Below are 16,402 nucleotides of genomic sequence, written 5' to 3' on the forward strand. Positions count from 1 at the left end.
AACTTGGATGAAAGTCAAAAGAAAAACTGAAAACTAACAGAAAAATATCTTCTTACTGAACTCTATTAAGAGCATAGACTAGACGTGTAAGTCAAGCAGCAAAGGCAACACTTTAAGGTGGTCTTCCAAAATCAAGGGAAACATTTCTTTTCGACTGCAAAATTCTATTCATTTGCGACGCAAAGGCCTCTAGCTAGAACTAACCAAATTACACCAAGACAAATTCTGTCAGCTTAAAGAACTTTTTAGTAAACCATGTGGTAGCACTGTCATGAGCAATTATAGTAAAATAATAAAAACTTACAGCTGGAATGAAGCACTGAAATCCACCAGTCCAAACATACAAAGCACACTCCCACCTTGGGGCTTCAGTACTTGCTTTTCCACGTCACTGCAGTGATGTTCCCCCGATGTCTGCATGGATCCTCATCTCTTTAGTGGCCACTCTGTTTACAGTTACAAACTCCAGCACACATTCACTATGCCCCGCTCCCATGCTTCGTTTCTCTTCATTGCATTTATCAACCATCTAACATGCTCTATATATCAGATATTTTATGATATGTTTATCCCACCACTAAAAAATGAAAGCTCCATGAAGACAGGAATTTGTGTCTGCTTTGTTTACTGCAGTATGCCAGAACCCTGTGCAGTGCTTGGGATAAAGCAGGCACTCAGTAAGTGTTTATTCGAAGCAAAGAAGGGAGAGAAGAGGCAGTTAAAATTTGGCATAAAATATTCTAGTAAATCAATGTAATGACAGCTAACTAACTAAATGATTTTTTACGTATTTTCCCTATTATCCACATGTCATAACATTTGCATCTCTGAAGTATCATTCCACACCACAGAAACCTGTATCTACTAATTTCCAGTGATACCGTGCTCCATGTTTAGGGTAAATACCCTGTAAATGGAAATACATTCACTGAATTAAATACACTATTTGGTTGTTACACTTATGTATCCTATAAGAAAAGTTAATATCTGTTTACTGTATCTTATGCATTGGATATTAATAATATTATAAGAAACCCTTTCTTGAAAATTAGAATGACTATCAGTCAGGTAGAAAATAACATGAGACAGACAAGAAGCCATTATTTAAAAAAAAAACTTTTTAATTCTGATTGCCAAATTATTTAAGGCAGGTATAAAAAAGGAAAGCATTCAATATACATTTTACATAAAATAAACTAGATTACAGCATAAAACAAGTAACCAGGCAATGGCGTTAAAGTCTCTCTCCTCTAAAACTGGATAATTGTAAACATTAAAAAAAAAAAAAAAAAGACTGTAGAACTATTCAAGTAATAGAACAATCACAGATGTCTCTGGTACGCAGGCTATTGGGTTATTTGCCATTCAAGATTATCAAAAAATGACACCTCATTATTCACAGATGCTCATTATTTCCCCCATTTTAATCTTTACATTATGTACAACACAGTTTTTGTGGTACTGGCAACCCCATGCCTTCCAAAAGTACTTTTTCCACAATACACAAGTACAAACAGTGACTACAGGAACATTTTACACTGATGCGTCTTTAACAGGAGCCACCAAATAGACATCTAAATTGTACCAAAGTGTCATCATCACAGTTAGCCTTTCTGAGGGGCTCATGGGAAATATGTGAAGGATATGCAAGGTTCAGGCACACTGATACATAACATTATTTATTTACAATTTTAAAGGAAAAGGAAAAGAAAGTAAGTAGCCTTTTGTGGCTAACACTTTTCAACGTGACAAATACATTTTTAATTTCCTTTACTGAGTGGTTTGCGACATGGCAGCAGACCCTGTGTGTGCGAGCCTGGTTACTGATACAAAAAGTAAAGAATATATTTATATTTTTATATATATATATATGTATATATACAGATATGTATACGTATATATATATAAAACAGAAGTTTAATTACAGCAACATTTGTTACTCTGTGATAAAATCTGTAATTTACAAAAATGAAATGACTGGTTTTTGCCTGCCATTAAGGCATTTCAAATTAACACCATGGAACTGATGTCTGTATAAAGCGCTTCCCCATGTGATCCAGTCACATGACAATGTACATGTCCAATCTTGTTATTCTCTGCAAAAGAAAAGCAAACCTTAGCACATGGTTCTATCAACATTTAGTTTGTTTGTTTGTTTGTTTTTTGAGTCGGAGTTTTGCTCTTGTTGCCCAGGCTGGAGTGCAATGGCTCGATCTCGGCTCATGGCAACCTCCGCCTCCTGGGTTCAAGCGATTCTCCTGCCTCAGCCTCCCAAGTGGCTGGGATTACAGGCATGTGTCACCACGCCTGGCTAATTTTGTGTTTTTAGTAGAGAGGGGGTTTCTCCATGTTAGGCTGCTCGCGAGCTCCGGACCTCAGGTGATCCGCCCACCTCGGCCTCCCAAAGTGCTGGAATTACAGGCATGAGCCACCGTGCCCAGCCAACAGTTTTTTTTTTTTTTTTAATTTTGGGACAGAATCTCACTCCATCACCCAGGCTGGAGTGCAATGGTGCAATCTCGGCTCACTGCAACCTCTGCCTCCTGGGTTCCAGCAATTCTTATGCCTCAGCCTCCCTAGTAGCTGGAATTACAGGCGCACGCCACCATGCCCAGCTAATTTTTGTATTTTTAGTAGAGATGGGGTTTCACCATGTTGGCCAGGCTGGTCTGGAACTCCTGACCTCAGGTGATCCACCCGCCTTAGCCTCCCAAAGTGCTGGGACTACAGGCATGGGTCATCATGCCCAGCCTGTGTCAACATTTGTCACTGTAAGCCTGAAAACCATAAGACTAATAAGACTGGCCGGGCGCGGTGGCTCAAGCCTGTAATCCCAGCACTTTGGGAGGCCGAGACGGGCGGATCACGAGGTCAGGAGATCGAGACCATCCTGGCGAACATGGTGAGACCCCGTCTCTACTAAAAAATACAAAAATCTAGCCGGGCGAGGTGGCGGGCGCCTGTAGTCCCAGCTACTCCGGAGGCTGAGGCAGGAGAATGGCGTGAACCTGGGAGGCGGAGCTTGCAGTGAGCTGAGATCCAGCCACTGCACTCCAGCCTGGGCGACAGAGCGAGACTCCGTCTCAAAAAAAAAAAAAAAGACTAATAAGACTTATTTTAATTCCATTCAAATGTAGAATTCAATTCCAGAGAAAGTGAATAAACACAAAGTAATGATATGCATTGTGAAAAATATTAATTTTATAATACTAATAATTTAATTCCTTTAAATCATTTTCCTTCTTAAAACTTAGGGAATAATTTAAAATATGCAGGAACAAACATTACCTTTAGTATTACGAAAATAAATGTCTCCATTTGCGACTTTATCTTTAAACATAATAAAACAAAGGTAGTCATGGTGAATTATTTTAGCAATGCTGTAAGGATAACCCAGGAAACTTTCAACTGCCTAAAAAAACTACTCAATTAATTACTAATCTACGTAACCCTTACAGAATGGGGTTCATGGAATTTAAGTTGCATGTGAAGCAACTTACATTGGCATAAACAAACACATTCATTACAAGGATATAAAACCCAAGGAGTTAAGTTTTTGGTCTAAAAATCCTGTACTTGCTTCCTCCCAGCCATTAAGATATTTCTATCTAGAACTAATTAAAAATGTAGAGGATATTTACCTTCTTTGTCCAGGAAACATTCCAGATGCAGATGCCTGGGCAGCCACCTGCTGTGAGGCAACAAGGGCAGCAGAGGTCAAGCCTAATGGGGAAAAAAATGTAGAGTGTCTGTGATCTTTAGAAGGATAAGAGTAGATACAGGCCCAGTGGGGAAGGGCTGCAGACCCAGTAGCAGCACGGTGTCCTCTCCTGAACACACACATGAACTCTTTCATGCAGCGAGGACACCATACAAACCATTTGGTCTATCTGCTATCTATCCTTTCTTGAATACTCTGCAGTTTTCTTAATAGCTATTCGAAGGAGATACAGTATTCCATCTCTCCAGCTCTGCATGGTACTAAATGGCTTGCATGCATTCCTGAATAGGAAGCTCAAGAGAAATAATAGATGCCAGGTAACAACAGGAATCAAAAGTCACAGTGAATTACAGAAGCGGCATGCTATTTGCTTAGAATACAATACTTCCATAATAATTGTTATCACTTTAACATTTTCCCCAGTGACTGAACACAATGCGTCCCATAAGATACACAGAATCAGTAAATCAAACTTAGAAATGCTCTTCACTTTCACCCTGCAAGACGAAAGTAGCAGTCAGAGACTGTAATAGCTCCAAATGGCATGATGTTGCCTAACAGAGAATTCTTTTAAATTCTATAGAAGACAGTCCTGGGGAAAAACAGAGTAAACAAATGCAAACCTAGGGAAGATTACTGTCTCCTTCTACGTCTTTTATTTGGATATATTTTCTTTTCCCAGAGGTAACTTAAGACAGTACAATAACAATAACATTATCTTAAAAGAGATAATTATTTTCTTCTCATATATACTTTATTTATATATAGGTACATAGGTATATATATAAATATAGGTATATAGGTATAGAAATAAAGCCTTTCTCTTCCAAGTACTTACCACACTCAATACAAATTGTTTAAGAAATAGAAAAGCTCTCTTTAAAAACTATTAGTTGACACCAACTAAAAAGACCTGAATAAATAAAAATGACCTCTTCACATTTGTATATCAATTCCCAGTTTTGGAAACACTTTCAAACACATTATCTTACTTTCTATTCACACAGCAGCATAAGAGGCAACTTGGCAAGTGCAATAGACTAAATTATGTCTCCTCAAAATATGTTGAAGCTCTAATCCACAGTGTGATTAGATTCAGAGATGGGGCTTATAAGGGGGTAATTAAGGTTAAATGAGGTCATATGGATGGGACCCTAACAGGGCAGGACTAGTGTCCTTATAAGAAAGCACACGAGGGCTCCCCCTGCCTCTTCCCCACCCACCAGCTCATGCACAAAGAAGAGGTCATATGAGCACACAGCAGGACAGCAGCTACACACAAACCAGGAATACAGGCCTCAGCAGAGGCTGGCTGTGCTGGAACCCTGATCTTGAACTTCCAGCCTCCAGAACTGTGAGACAATAAATTCCTGTTGTTTAAAGCCATGCAATCTGGGGTATTCTAGCAAACTGTAAAGATGGTGCCATCACCCACCCCCTATGAGATGACAAAGATGGGACAAATAATACATGCTCAACTAATGAACCACAAGGTGAAGATTCCCTGATATCAATGCTATGGCTTAAAACATGTTTCTCTTTCTCAATTCTCCCATTTAGTGAAGTCGCAGCAGTGAAGGGCTGTGAAGAACCCTTGAATGAGGTTATCGAAGTGTTAAACCTGATCACATCACTCCCATGATTTCCATGGGAAAAGAGCAACTTAAAAGGCATGCAGAAATCAGAACAAGTAATTTCACCAAAGCCTCCCACCATCCCTCCCTTTTTCTACAATTTCCCTGAAGTAGATATCTGATCTTCTGATTGTTATATTCAGTGCCCCAGACACTGGCCACCACCCTCAGTCTGTGAGATAACAGTAAGCCGCCGATAACATCAACTGGTGACAATTATTAAGTGGTAGCCATTTCATGTCTCAATAGAATACAAAGATGAGGGAATAGCCTTAGCTGTGTCACTAGGAAATAAGTGTTAAAAACCCTCCTGAGAGCTAATGTGAACTCAAAGCTCAATATTTTTAAGATGTGAAATGCAATTTTAGCAACTGTTTTCCAAAGCAGAATGGACAAAGACACAATAATGACAGAGCTGCTGACCTTGAAAAGGGTCATATTGACCCGGGATTAGCGGGTAACCCATGCCAACGTGGGTGTGGTGATGCGTGTGCAGGTGCCGCTGGCCGAAGGGGGAGTGGCGATCCCTTTCCCTTTCCGCCTCCCGTTCCCGCTCAGCTGTAGCCTTTTCCACAGGCTGCAACAAAAAAGAGAAATTTTCCCCCTTCATGCCTGAAAATCAACTTATAAGAGTACTAAACCACCTTTGTCCCTTTGACAATATTGTATTAATGATGAAAAAATAAATACAAAGATACAACCTTTAGTAACTAAAGAGAATTTCAAAAAAACATGCATTAGTTTCCGTTGGAATTAAGCCAACACAAAAAGAACTGCTCCACCCAAAATAAACCAAGTGACACCAATGTTTTCCTGAGATGATGGAAATAAGAGGACTTCTCTCTATATTCATTCATAATTGCAGGTTAAGAATTTACCCAATTGCTTCCCATAAACAACTTTTAGAAAATAAGTAGTTTTGGAGATATCTTTAAGGTCAAGTTTTCCAATTATACTTGTATTTTATGGAGAGAACCTATCTCACAATTTTAAACGTGTCTGTATACATTTTGTTCTACTGAAAAAAACATGCCCTAAAGTTATATGCCAATATAAAGCACAAGAAATCACTGTCCTACACCCACATTTTGAATCTCTCAATTTTTGAACTCTCACAGAGAAGCTCCCATCTCCCCAAACCATAGTCTGGGGTAAGGATGGTTTACTTCCTATGACTTTCTACCTTTAGGACCTAACCACCCTTTCACTAAAGTTATCCTTCTCACTTAAAAGAAATCCTTGTACTAAGAAGGAGGTCTCAGAAAGATTCCGAAATCACCTTTTCTAGTTTCTCTATAGAGTTTCTGGTAGACTCATACACATTGCAAATACTATTATTTTAATTTACTTTAAACTCTTCCCTAGCCAAGCACCATCCTATTTTCATTTAGTCTCTCTTCACAACAGTCTCTAGGACTATAGCAGTCACCTTTTTGGGGGAACAGTCATCTTTCACAGACAAGGATTTGTATGATTCAGCAGAGTTAAAGGGACATGACAAAGAGTTAAGGCCAGCAAACAGCAGACGCAGCTCTCACTCCTAAGCCACATGACTTACTCTTGGAAATGAGCCTCACACTGTGCAAGGCTCAAATTTGCACCTTATTACATGTCATGGGTACTCAGCTTTGCTCGTGATGAACCTCCAACCATGAACACTGATGATGTGAATATGAAGGGTCAATACAAGTAGGAGAAACCTCAAATCTCTCTAGAAGTCAAGCTAACAACAAAGACAAGTGATGCAGGTTGGGGAGCTTTTATTTATATCCATGCACATTGACGGGGAGCAGGACATACTGCCTAGATGGGGCTACTAGCTCCCATCAGTTACTGCCATGTGATTTTGAACAAGATTTTCTATTGTCTTTTTTTTTTTTTTTTTTGAGACAGAGCCTTGCTCTGTCACCCAAGCTAGAGTGCAGTGGCACGATCTCTGCTGACTGCAACCTCCGCCTCCTGGGCTCAAGTGAGTCTCCTGCCTCAGCCTACTGAGTACCTTCGATTATAGGTGCCCACCTGGGACCACCAGGCTACTTTTTGTATTTTTAGTAGAGATGGAGTTTCACCATTTTGGCCAGGCTGGTCTCGAATTCCTGACCTCAAGTGATCTGCCCGCCTCGGCCTCCCAAAGTGCTGGGATTACAGGCGGTAGCTCACTCCCGGCCCAGATTTTCTATTGTCTTAAGAGAAAGAGGTCATCTGAATTTGTATGTAAAATATCTGATTTTTAAAAGCTGTCCCGCAAGAAAACACTTTTTGAAAAGCTTGATTTGCCCAAAAGGTCAACAGTTTGTAGCCTCTGACCTGCTTACTTACAAAAATTATATAAAATAGACTCCTCTGTTACCTAATTCCTCAATGCCTTATCAAACATATTTTACACCAAAAGTTGGTTCCCGTGAATTTAAATTCCCACCTAACAACCATCCTCCTGGGTAAGCAAGGTATACTAGATTTCGCAACAGAAAAGCTTGCTACTGCCATAAATGCTTTAACAATTTTCTCTCATGTGTGAAAGCATCTTACTTTTGAACACTCCATTCTTTATGTATTAGGATAAAACAGCATCCTGAAATCACAGCTGGGTTCCGAAACCATTTATATTTCAAGACTGCTCTGTAGCTTGTTCCCCTTTCTCCCCAAAACACAGTACTTTTAAATAACAACAAAAGGAGGCTTACAGCAGGAGACTTGCTGCGGTATTGGTTAGCATGCTGCTGGAGCAAATCCAGTGCTTTAGATTCAGTGGTTGTTTTCGTGTTGATGCTAGGGCTGGTATTGACTTTCTCTGTCTCTTCTCTCCCTGACACCTTCCCATAAACAGGATAATGAAATCCTGGAGAGAGATAGGCCCCTGCAGATAAAAAACAAATGCCACATCAAGTTACAGGCTATATCTTAAAAAAAAAAAAAAAAAAAAACTTGGGTCACATGAATTTGGAATAAGAGTCAAAGAGATCTTAAAATAGGGGGTTACATTAACAATGGGCTACATCATCATTAAACTGTATCTAGCTTCTCCAGTTTTCTTCTCCCAGTTAATTCATCCTGATGAAGGGAGGTTATAAACAGAATTGAGCTTACAGCCATTTCATACATTTACGTGTCTGCTTAAGTGAAAGGAATAGTAACTATAATGATTATGACAGTAAGTGCTTAGAATATATTTTTATAGGCAATAAAGTATCTGTCAGCCTAACAGCTATAGCAGACCATCAGAGACTATGGAAACTATAGCTAAGGATTCTTGACATTTCATTAAAAAAACTTATATTAAATCAGTTTTATCTTTGGGACTTTAAACAGCATAAAAACAAGCAAAACAAATGTCACTCTTGAAGCTTCTAATTTATCTCGAGTTTTTAACAGCTAATATTTGAACATCGCCTCTTCCCTCCAATATAGTCAGAACCGACAAGACGTACCAGGATAACTGTGCATTAGGACGGGAGAAACAGCCCGGTATGCAGGATGGCTGGGGTCGTACATCTGCGGGTAAGGATAAGCATGCAAGTACTGTATGTATGACTGATGCTGACTCATGGGTGAGGAGACAGCCACTCTTGTTCCCCGAGAGTCCTTCCAGTTCACAGGCGTCTTTCGATCATCATTTTTCAGCTTGCTCTCCTCCATTGATTGAGAATCAGGACGCTTGGCCTCTTTGGGCTCCTCTTTAATGCTCGTTAATGATACAGGAAGGCTGGACACACCACTCTCTTTATTAGGAGTTTTCCTTGGACTATCCTCTTTTAATTTCTTCTCTCTATCAAGTTCTTCTGACTTTTGCTGATCCAGATATTTGGGCTGGTATACATAATGATGCCATGTTCTTGAATCTGGATCCTGATTTTTTTTTTTTAAAGAAAAAACCCAACAGATTTGTTTTAAAATTTCAATTTTAAAGAAAGCTTGTTAATAATCATGACAGCACTAGTACTCTTAATTTTAACACTAAGTTGACATTTATTTCTGTGCTAGACACTGTGCTAATTGTTTTACCTCCTTCTCTTACAAAGTAATAATGTCCCAGAGAGGCGTTATTATTGATCCCTTGTACAGAAGACAAAACCAAGTGTTTAAAGTTCAAAGCAACGTCAAGGTCATGCTGCTGCCCAGTCATGGAGCTGGGCTTCCAACTCGGGTCTGCTGAAATTCAGAGCTGGGCCCTTAATGTCATTCCTCAACACTAAATAACATCCTCAGACATACTTAATTCTACCTTCATTTGCCTTTTAATATCTCGCACAGGTAAAAAAAGAATGTTAAAAACTCCAACTCAAGCTAATAATAGTAAATTTAAGTAATTGCTATAGCTATTAACATCACTTAGGAGGAAAAACTCTTGGTTTCCGAATACATTCTCCTCATCCACTGCAGCTGAGGCTTAATATATTGGCTCACTTCTCATTACGTGCTGACATCTTAATCAAAACACAATTTCAAATTAATAGCACACATTATGGCTTCTGTATTGGAAAACAAAGCCATCTATAAAACCTCCAAAATTATAACATTCTTCTGCAGCCCTGTCAAGTGACAGCCTGATTTTTGCCTCTGGAGGTGGAGAAACTGAGAATCCTAAATGGCCTTTGTGATCCCCATTCCATTCATGATAGAAACCCACTGGGGATTCAGGTTCTCAGAGAACATGCAAAGTTGTGCCTAAGTAAATGTGTGTGTGGGTGGCGGTGGTGGGGGCTGGTGGTTCTTGCTCTAATGCCCCAGGGATTATCTAAGCATGGGGGTGAGGGTGGGAGTGGGGGTTTGCAGTGCTGGGAAATACCAGAATTAATGTTCACGGGGTTGCAGTGGGTCAGGATGTCTGAACCATGACAGAAGGTGTCAGTACATTTGTGGTTTCATGGTGACCAATTTTCAGGTGTTCTCAAGCTGACTGACCCCTGGGGCTCTGGGACAGCTGTTGAGGCCCGCCACCCAAACCTCCTCACCCTCCTCACAAACATTCAGCACTGAGCTCTGAGTTTTGGGGTACTTAACATAGAGAGTAAGGCTGAAAGCTAGGCACCTCTGACCACAAGTGAAAGAAATTTGGGCCCCGAATTCTATTAAAAAGATTAATGGGAAATGTGAATTCAGGGACCCAGTTTTTATTATCTTCCAAGAAGGTGCCAGTAGAAATTTGAAAATGGAAAATACATATTTTAGAGATGAGACTCAGAATCTCAGAGTTAGAAGGGAATTCAGCAGCCCCATTGTGGAATGCGCTCGCCTTGGACTAAGAAATTAAGGGATCTTGGCCAGGCACGGTGGCTCACGCCTGTAATCCCAGCACTTTGGGAGGCCAGCGTGGGCAGATCACGAGGTCAGGAGATCGAGACCATCCTGGCTAACATGGTGAAATCCCATCTGTACTAAAAAAATACAAAAAATTAGCCGGGGGTGGTGGCACACGCTTGTAGTTCCAGCTACTCAGGAGGCTGGGGCAGGAGAATCGCTTGAACCCGGGAGGCGGAGGTTGCAGTGAGCCAAGATCACGCCACTGCACTCCAGCTTGGGCGACAGAACGAGATTCTGCCTCAAAAAAAAGAAAAAGAGAAGAAAAGAAAAAGAAAAAGAAAAAAGAAAAAAAAAGAAAGGAAGAAATTAAGGGACCTCATCAGAGTCACAGAGCAAGCCAGTGGCTGCAAAGCACATGTTCACAGTTCCTTTTACTATACAACATGACAAGAAAATAGTGATAATGCACATTTTAGAGCTACATAGTAACTCCTGAGAATCTTAAAATATTTTTCAAGAGCAGAGGAAAAAACTAATGTGGGTTTCTTTCCTGTGTCAGAAGTCTAACCAGATCAAGCCCAGACATGTATAATACAAGTCTCAGACTGCTCTGTCCCTGTTGGGGCCACGCTCCACAATCTTACTTGTTTAAATCTCGAGGTTGGGTCTACACCTGTCTGCTTCATAGAGTCCATGACAGACTTCATTTCTACAGCCTCCTTAATAAGCTGGTGGTTTTCCATCTGCTTAGCTTTGAAGCTGTCGGCCTGAAGCTGCTGCTGGTGACTGGAGAGAAGCTGTGATTTACCTGTCTCCTCAGTTTTATTAGGCACTGATGGCCCTAGTTTAGAATGGTTTTTGTTAGGCTCCGGAGTAGAGGGAGCTTTTGAGATTGTGGCCGATGGCATGTTTTTCTGTTTAGTTTCCTCCTTGCCCAGCTCTTTCAAGGGGAGCTCGCTTTTCCTTTCACAGTCTCCTCTCCCAGTCTGGGCCATTTTCTGCTCTGCCAGCCTCTGGTCCTCATAGTACTTCTCATATTGCTGTCTATAGGCAGGGCTGGTGGCCATCAGAGACTTCTGGTCCATATAAAGTCCATAGGCATACTGGCCATAATAAAGTGACTGAGCCAGGGCAGGATGTCTTTGTGTGATCACCGATTGGTGCTGAGGCTGTAAGGATGCAGAATTGTGGTCCACTTTCTTAGAATCTAACTGCTCTGCCTTGTCTTTCTTTTCAGCATCTTCCTCAGACTCCTTCTTGATCTTCATTCCCTGCGTGCTCCCACTATTTCCAGCTGCAGGGGCGCCGACCTGCCCAGGGTGCATGTAACTTGGAGAATAATAAGGATCATAGCCATGGTAATAGGGAGAATGGGATTCTTTCAGTTGAGATGATTGTGCTGTAGTTGAAGAATGCCCTTTTACCACACTGTCCTTACTAGAAATAATATCCGATGGGGAACTGGCCTTTGATCTCATGCCCTCCGACCTGCTGTCGGAACCACCATCGTCAGCAGCATCGGATATGTCTGAATAGGCCGGGCTGCTTGTCTTTGCAGCTGAACTCTCTGCCCCATTCTGGGTCAACACATGCAGAGGTGCGATTGGTGCCTGCCCGTTCACCAAAGTGCTGCATTCCATCCTCGAGGCGCTCCCTATGGAAGGGCTGGGAGCGTTGTCTGTGAAAGTGTAAACCTTATCGGCCTCAGCTTTGATACTGGCCATGCGGCTCTCCTGAGACTCGGACAGTCCATTTGCCAGTCCTTCATTCTTGTTGAGATGATCCTTTAAAAAATGCCCAGGTAAATCTTTGCTGGCCCCCTTGGAGTCCTCTAGTTTCCCCAGCTTGGCATCCATTTTTGGGCTTCCCGTCTCTTTCCCTTCTTTGTCCTTTAGCTTTCGCTTCTCCTTTTTCTTTTTGTCTTTGAGTGACACCAGAGCTGGGTTCACGGTGATGGGCTCTCCCATAATCGTGGGCTTTGGTTGAATGGGTTTTAACGGAGGACTCTTTGGTGTAGCCTGAACAACAGTTGTTGTGAGGGAGGGCAGTCCGGGTATTGTCCCAGTGGTGGTGGTTGTAAAGGTTGCAGTGGGTATAGCGATTAGCTGTGGCGGAGTGGGGGCTGGGGCAGGGGCAATGGGCCGGGCACTTTTCAGTTTAGAGAGGTTTTTGTCCATTTTGCAGTTGTTAGCTTTTTTGCCCTTTTCTTTATCTCCTAAACTTTTCTTGTCAATTAATCCTTCTGCTTCCAGCTTAGGCATCTCAGCAGCCAAACTGCCGTCTGCTGCTGAGCAACTGTCTAACGCAGCCGTCATGTTGGAGATTACTGGAAGGTTGTTGAGTTCATTGTTAAGGCCCTTCTTTTTGCCAGAATTCTTCCCAGCTTTAGCACCAATAATGGAACCTGGGCCATTGCTCATCAGCTCTCTCTTTCCCTTTGGGGTCCCAGGTGGGTTTCCAGCACCAGGGGATGCCGGTGCCTTCACCTGGTCATAAGCAGATACACTTGTGCTTGGCTCACTGCATTCAAGTGCCACATTACTCAATGCTTCCTCGCAGTCCGAGATCTTGTCCTCACTGTCAGGCTCGAACTCCAGCTTGTTTTCTGGGTCTAAGTGTGCATGAGCCTGGTGGTACCTCAGGCCATTAATGTGCTTGTACTTTTTGTTGCAGTTCGGGTGGGGACAGTCGATTAACACTGGAGAAGAGCAGCCTTGGTCCAAAAAAGTAGTCTCTGGTTTCCCTTGAGGGGTAGTGGGAGTGCTTCTGGAATTTGTGCGGACACGCTTCCCAGGCTTATTGTCCTCAGAGCTGGAGTTCAGGTCCAGCTCCATTGGAGGCTTGTTTTTCCTTTTGTTGGTGGAGGAAGGGCTGGCTTTGATGTCCTCAGCAGCACAATTTGGGGGTGTCCTTCGTCCGCTGGCATTGAGGCTGCCCCGCCTCCCTTTCCCATTGGCCCCCCCTCTGTTCTTGTTCTGCAGCCCTCTGGACTCCGTGAAGCTGGCCTCAGAGCCCGGGGCAGCAGCAGCAGCAGACCTTGCTCTCTTCCCTCTGCCCCGGCCCCCTCTCATCTCCAGGTCACTTGTCGGTGACTCACAAAACCTATGGAAGCAAGCAACAGATGTGAAAATGAGCATCCCCAAAACAGCCAAGTGAAATCACAAAGTACACAATGCAGCAAAGAGGAGTCAACACTCCAGTAGCTTAAGGGCTGGGTCCAGTCAAGGAAAAGACTGACAATTTCCGACACCTGCAAAAGAACAGGCTACCAACGGCTTATAGTCTTCCTCAGAAAAACCAAAGAAAAACAGCTCAAGTAGCTAGCTTCCAATCCAGTTCAAATTCCCACTTTGAGAAAAAAATGAAAACGAAGACAGGAGAGAAGGGGTGGGGAGCAGAGATCTTCTGACAGAAAAGAAGTCTAGCGTCTGCATTTTACTGCTTTCAGTCCTAAATTGCTCATTTCGCCTTTGCCTGGTTTCAATTACAGGCACACTTTTATGTATTATGAATCTCTCTCTATAGTTTCCCTGCAAAGAGAGGATGGGGGAAGGAGAGAAATAAAAGGCCTTGCTCCTACCTGGGAGGGGCCCAGTCGTGCTTGGTGCAGTCCAATAGGGTTCCCACGTACGTTTTGTTCCTCCACGTGACATTGACCACTAGGACACCTGCAGGAGGCGGGGGATGGAAAAGGATCATAGTTACCACTGATTACTATTATTTCCAGTTCACTTATTCATTCTTTCTTTCTTTCTTTTTTTTTTTTTTTTTGACAGCAAAGTTCTATTCTCATTTGCTTTCAAAAGCTGTGGTTTGCATTCTTCCTCTTTCTGGTTTCAGTGACCTCAAGTTAAAACCCACAGGAAATAATGTGTGTTGCGCATTCGTGCGCGTGCGCACGTGGTACAAAAGGGTGAGACTGTGTGTGAGAGTGTAATCAAGATACTGCTGACAGAAGGAAATGGTTTTTGCCATGTCCTGCTGTAAAACAGCAACACTCACCTCTTAATTTTTCTATTATTACACATAATTGCTTTCGTTTGGCAAGCAGCCAACATAAACTAGCGCCAGTTACCAGTGCTTAAACCAGAGGGTGACTGAAAGGAATCGGTTTTGTTTCCAATTCAACAATATAAAATGATGGTGATTTTTATTAAGAAAAAAATTATGCAGGTGCATAAAAATAGGCATAGAGAGGAGAGTAGGGACTTAAGAGTCCAGATAGCAGACAATCAACTATTATTTCACTTTCCTAATCCTCCCCTCTTTGACTTTGTCAGACAATAATCAGCCTGGGTACCATATCTGTTTCAGTGTTTGGTCTCGTTTCATATTAAGGACTCCTAAAATAGCCCTCTTAAGAAAATAAATGTGCACAATAGATTTACTCTTGGGGTTATCTTTGGAATCAACTTTGGTAAGCATTTGCCTCAGAGGATTAGAAAAGAAATCTCAAAACTAACACACTTGTTTCCTGCAAGCCATTCTGCTTTTTCCAACTGCTTTTCAGACAGACAATTTAATTTAGCACTGCATCTGTGAATTACTAAACTTCAGTGTGCTTAGTATACCAAATGCCACAGAGAAACAAAATATAATATCCTCTTTATTTCTGAGAGGACAAATGTCAAATTAAAAAAAAAACCACTTCTTTAAAGCATATTTTAATAGAACTTTGATTTTGAGACATACATAAACTTTCAGGGTAAAGACATAAAATATTTAATTGAGCCTTTGTTTTCCTTCTGCATCTACCCCTAGTCTTTCTTGGAAGCACCAGAAGACATTAGTCAAAGTCTATTTCTAGCTAGTTTGCTCACTTGCATGACCATTGCCATTGTGAATTTTACAGAAAACCTTTACTGGGTTCCTTTATGGTAAGGGAAACCTCACAAGGTAAGACTCATTTCCTTGGGAACCTTTTAACAGCGGGTAACATATTTGAATGGTTGGGACGCAGCCCCCCACAGCGCGCTGGAGAACGATTTCTTTCCAAAGTCTCAAAAGGAGATTTTAAAATTGTTTCCCATATGGTCTATGTTGCTATTACTTAGGCAACAGCTGAATTATTTACTCAGTGTTAATTCAGTCTATTGTAGCAATAGGCTAAGCAGGGGAAAGGCTAGGATGGAGCAAAGCAAGTATTTCCTCAAATCATAGCTGATTCCAATGTAATTCCCTCAGGACATTTTTTTTTTTTAAACCATTGAGTATAAAATTTCATATTGCGATGAGAATCCATGGCAATTAGGCATTTGGTCAAAATTTGTACAAGACAGAACAATCGGAGGAAAGGATTCTTTATGAGCACATCCCTTCAGGAAAGGGGAGGGAGTGGGAGAGGAGGCGAAGGGGAAGACTGAGCTGGTTTTCTCATCATCTGCTCTCTGGGGCACTGTGTGTGGTGTCAAAGACTTTTGCAGCTGCTTAAAATTCTTTAGCATGTCAGCTATATTTACAGTGCAAGGATATATCTGTATTGCCAGAAGGTTACTGCATTTTCGCTTTAGATCCAATAGGCTGAATCACTGCGTTCCAGAGTCCCTGATGTAGCACAAATGTATAATTAAAATTGCTTGAAAGGAAACATGAAAGAAACAACAAACCCTCCATTCTTGCAGTAATAAAATTAAAAACAGGAAAAGTCTGCACAGACACTTAACATTTGTCTGCAGTGAAAGGCTTTTGTTATTGCTTTTCCCCTAAGGGTTTCGCGTTTCCAGCGAACGCTGGCCGCGGATTGGCCGGCGCCCGCTGCGAGCACTCGCGTCCGATTGGCTGGGACGAGGCGGCCGCCCGCAGCACG

The 16,402-nt window shown here is 41.8% G+C and overlaps 1 protein-coding gene across 2 annotated transcripts in view; it reads right to left on the reverse strand.

Annotated features, from left to right (window-relative positions):
* Positions 1–1,098: 1,098 nt before the first annotated feature.
* Positions 1,099–16,402, reverse strand: part of ZNF608 (zinc finger protein 608) — a 115,766-nt gene continuing 100,462 nt past the window's right edge. For both annotated transcript variants that reach the window (XM_011963729.1, XM_011963730.1), the window contains 7 exons: positions 14,177–14,264; positions 11,241–13,698; positions 8,784–9,201; positions 8,040–8,212; positions 5,779–5,932; positions 3,642–3,723; positions 1,099–2,096 (listed from right to left, as the gene is read on the reverse strand). In XM_011963729.1, the coding sequence (XP_011819119.1) occupies positions 2,090–2,096; positions 3,642–3,723; positions 5,779–5,932; positions 8,040–8,212; positions 8,784–9,201; positions 11,241–13,698; positions 14,177–14,264 (3,380 nt within the window). In that variant the 3' untranslated portion in view covers positions 1,099–2,089. The remainder of the gene's footprint in view (positions 2,097–3,641; positions 3,724–5,778; positions 5,933–8,039; positions 8,213–8,783; positions 9,202–11,240; positions 13,699–14,176; positions 14,265–16,402) is intronic.

The sequence above is a fragment of the Colobus angolensis genome, unplaced genomic scaffold (assembly GCF_000951035.1).
Source record: "Colobus angolensis palliatus isolate OR3802 unplaced genomic scaffold, Cang.pa_1.0 Scaffold62, whole genome shotgun sequence".
Classification (NCBI taxonomy): Eukaryota; Metazoa; Chordata; class Mammalia; order Primates; family Cercopithecidae; genus Colobus; species Colobus angolensis.